The sequence below is a fragment of the Bombus pyrosoma genome, unplaced genomic scaffold (genome assembly GCF_014825855.1).
Source record: "Bombus pyrosoma isolate SC7728 unplaced genomic scaffold, ASM1482585v1 HiC_scaffold_4710, whole genome shotgun sequence".
NCBI classification, from domain to species: Eukaryota; Metazoa; Arthropoda; class Insecta; order Hymenoptera; family Apidae; genus Bombus; species Bombus pyrosoma.
The window spans coordinates 285863-289546 of record NW_025219969.1 but is presented as its reverse complement, the minus strand read 5'-3'; the positions used below and the strand labels follow the sequence as shown (position 1 = coordinate 289546).

The window sequence follows — 3684 nt, the reverse complement described above, 5'->3', positions numbered from 1 at the left end:
CGCATATCGTCTTGTAATTCATGAAGTTTTGTATTCATTGCACGAAAATTTGCGTCGCATGCTTTAAGTATTTCTGACAATGCTAAAAGTGAGTCTCGTGCGACGGCCATGTTTTCTTAAATTTATATATATATAATATATTTTTCTGTCAATACCAATGAAAACTTAATTCTCTGTGAAGTATTTCCCACCGATTATACCAACTTTAATCCTCCGTGGAGAGTATCCCAACCATTATACCAACTTTAATCCTCCGTGAAGCGTATCCCACCGATTATACCAACTTTAATCCTCCGTGGAGCGGATCCCACCGCTGCCACCAAAAAATTTTCCATACTCTTACGTATTTACTTATATATTTTAAATTTTGATTGTCGTTAATTTAGTCGACAAGGAAAGTAAACGATAGTAGTTGAAATATAAATTTAAACTTCCGATTAATACGGTAGTTGCTGCCACCAGAAATAGTCTAAGGACTATTTCGGAAAAATTTTTTCTTTTTTATTTTATTTAAGTTTGTTCGGTATTTTAGTTTGTTGTAGTTTTTATATTTTCTCTGTGGGTACAGGTTGTGTTGTATGAGTATGTATCATTTCATTTATTTTAACCTTATCCTATTTCTAATGGTATTTCGTCCATTTGATCGTTTTTATGTAATAGTTTACATTTTCTTTTGTGAATACGCCATTAAGTTTTAATGCGTGTTTGTGTGTGGTAATGCGTGGTTTGACAGTTTAGTTCGATATTGTAGATCGAATAAATTATTCTTAGTGTTGGTTTTTATTTATTTTATTTTATTTAAGTTTCCTCGATATTTTAGTTTGTTGGGGTTTTTATATTTTCCTCTGTGGGTGCAGGTTATGTTGGTTATGGACATGGAAGTACCTGCATTTGTCCAACCTGTACAAGTATGTATTATTTTATTTATTTTAACTTTGTCCTCTTTCCTATGGTCTTTCGTCCGTTTGTCTGCCTGGTCTTGTATGTATTGTTTTAGCGCAAGAGGAGGAGAGATTCCAAAAATGTGTGGATGGCTCGTGAAGACGATACAGATGACTGTGCGAAGGCTCGCTTCCTTGAGGAGATTTCTGCAGGAGTCCTGGATGTTCTCCTGTGTCACCCTCTTCTGGTCAGGTGCAATTTTCTCTGCTGTATGCTCTCAATATATGGACAGACTCCGTGAAATGTGTCTTGACGTTCCGTGTGTTTATATTTATTGACAATAATGTCGTGCTTAGGTTATTTCATGGTGTAGTTTTATAATTTTATATTCCATTGTATATAAGATATATTTTGCTCATTTGATTAATATTTCCATGTGATTGTTGCCTCCGGTGTTTGGTTTGATTTATTGTTTTATGGTGTAGGTTTTGGTGATTATGATTTTAAATGATGAATATGGAGGTATCTTTGTCAAAGGGTCCTTATGCAGACTGTCCCAGTGTGTACTTTGTTTTGTTTTATTATTTTTAATTTGTCTTGCGTCATTCATCTTTTATTTACTATATGTGTTGTTTCAGCTCAAGAGGAAGACGGGTTCCAAAATGTGTGAGTGGTCCCAGAAGGCGTAGTCAACGTGTGAAGTGTCGTGGGCAAGAACGAAGAATCGTGTGACATTTGTGTTGATTATGTTCAAAGCTGATTTATATATATATATATATATATATATATATATATATATATATATATATATATATTATTTTGTTGGTTAAATCTTCAGTAAGTTTAGTTGAATATTCTGTAATGTAATATTCGCAAGGTAGTTTCGTATATTTATTTCATTGTATTTATTTGATTATTAGTTGTTTGATTTGATAACAATATATATATATATATATATATATATGTTGGAGATGAAAGAACACCGGAGCCCCTCTTCGGAACTTGGGGAGAATCCCGTAATATTGTAATCCGGATTTTACCATAGCCATAATTAAATAATTGTCATTCAATCCGATTGTGCTTATTCTAGATTTGTAACAATGAGCTTGGGCCCGAGGCGACAATCAGTCGCCAACGTAGCCGCGGTCAAGGGATAAACGTTTACCTAAACAAAGGCATAGAGTAACCGTATAGCTCTCCTTGAAAAAATACAACAGCGGCACGCGGCAGTGAACACTCCAACGGATTCTGTCCCGTGGCTTGCTACACAAAGACCGCATCCTTTGAACAAGATGATTGCCAGATGTCGATACATCTCCATAGTACATATTCAGCTAGCCTAAGGACCCGCTATAAATCTTAGAATTTATTTAGCTGAGGTTCGTCAAACTGACAAACAGTCTTAGTCTTCGCAGCTACTAAATTTGTCACCTACGGCGGAGAGATATGAGAAATCTTCTTTTCTCACGTACGACGCTTTCGCTAACAACTCTCCCTCAAGGGTGGCTAGCATCCTTTTCTAACCACCAATATGGAAATTGACCAATTAACAACCACGTCAATTTCCCTCACCTTCTGGACGAAGGCATCGCTCCACGAATCCGATGATCTCGTGCCCTTAGACACACCCCGTCATAGTTTTCCTCTGTGGCATCATCGCGACGGAAAGGCATTCTCTTGTGCGATCTCATCGGCGAGAAAGAATAACGTCTTTACGAATTTTTCACGTTTGTTAACCAAGAGTCGGACTTAGAGTTTGTGAGAACATACATCTGTTATCCCGTTGACCGCGGATTCGTTATCCAACCTAGGGTCATTGTCATTAGCGTCTCGAGTAGCTAATTACCACGGTTACTTGTCGATATCTGTAACAATCATATTTGCTCTAGTCAATAACTTCTCTATTGCATAACGGCAATGTCTAATCACAAAGAAGATTCACCCCGAACCTAATCTTAACGCTAATCCGACATATATATGTATGTATGTGTTTTACAATGTGACTTGTATAAAGTGTTTCAATTTTAAATGCTAGTTTATCTTAATATATATATATATATATATATGTCGGGTTGGCGTTAGGATTAGAGCTGGGGTTAAGGGCGTGAAACAAACCTTCGCCGTGTTTAGACATTGTCGTTATGCAATAGAGAAGATATTGACTAGAGCAAATATGATTGTTACAGATATCGACAAGTAACCGTGGTAATTAGATACTCGAGACGCTAATGACAATGATCCTAGGTTCGATAACGAATTCGCGGTCAACGGGATAGTGGAGGTATGCTCTCACAAAATCTGAGTCCGACTCTTGGTTAACACATCGCGAAGACGTTATTCCTTTTCGTTAATAAAGTCGCAAGCAGGAATAAATTTTCGTCGCGATGATGCCACCGAGGAAAACTATGACGGGGTGTGCCCAAGGGCACGGGACCATCGGATTCGTGGAGAAAGCCTTCGTTCGGAAAGTGAGGGAAATTGACGTTGCTGTTAATTGGTCAGTTCCCATGTCGGTGGTTAGAAAAGGACGCTAGCCGCCCTTGAGGAAAAGTTGCTAGCGGGAAGCGTCGTTCGTGAGGAAGTAGGTTTCCCCTATCCTCCCATAGTTGGGACAAAGACTGTTTGTCCATTTGAAGGACTTTAGTTAACTAAATCTTAAGATTTATAACGGGTCCTCAGGCTAGCTGAACATGCACTGCGGAGACGCATCGACATCTGGCAACCATCTTACCCGGAGAACAGGGTCTGCGTGTGGCGAGCCACGGGACAGAGACCGTTGAAATGTCTATTGTCAAGTATCGC

At 38.3% G+C, this 3684-nt stretch overlaps 4 protein-coding genes across 13 annotated transcripts in view; 2 read left to right on the top strand and 2 right to left on the bottom strand.

The window, feature by feature from the left end:
- Positions 1–256, bottom strand: part of LOC122577439 — a 1981-nt gene extending 1725 nt beyond the window's left edge. The window contains exon 1 of one of the 2 annotated variants that reach the window (XM_043748751.1): positions 27–256. In XM_043748751.1, coding sequence (XP_043604686.1) covers positions 27–110 — 84 coding nt within the window. In that variant the 5' untranslated portion in view covers positions 111–256. The remainder of the gene's footprint in view (positions 1–26) is intronic. The other variant, XM_043748750.1, reaches the window with a different exon arrangement.
- LOC122577441 overlaps positions 1–3684 on the top strand; it is a 266783-nt gene that overhangs the window by 33650 nt on the left and 229449 nt on the right. The gene's annotated exons all lie outside the window — the stretch shown is intronic.
- Positions 1–3684, bottom strand: part of LOC122577433 — a gene marked incomplete at its 5' end in the record, with an annotated part of 702209 nt that overhangs the window by 559583 nt on the left and 138942 nt on the right.
- LOC122577444 lies at positions 465–1667 on the top strand. Of its 6 annotated transcripts, none has more exons than XM_043748775.1 (5): positions 465–582; positions 858–908; positions 998–1129; positions 1368–1441; positions 1521–1667. In XM_043748775.1, exons 2-5 carry the CDS (start codon positions 861–863, stop codon positions 1612–1614), a joined length of 348 nt encoding a protein of 115 aa, XP_043604710.1. In that variant the 5' UTR covers positions 465–582; positions 858–860; the 3' UTR covers positions 1615–1667. The 6 variants fall into 6 exon arrangements, with proteins under 6 accessions (XP_043604710.1, XP_043604715.1, XP_043604714.1 ...); XM_043748776.1 differs by lacking the exon at positions 465–582 and adding an exon at positions 589–772; XM_043748780.1 differs by lacking the exon at positions 1368–1441.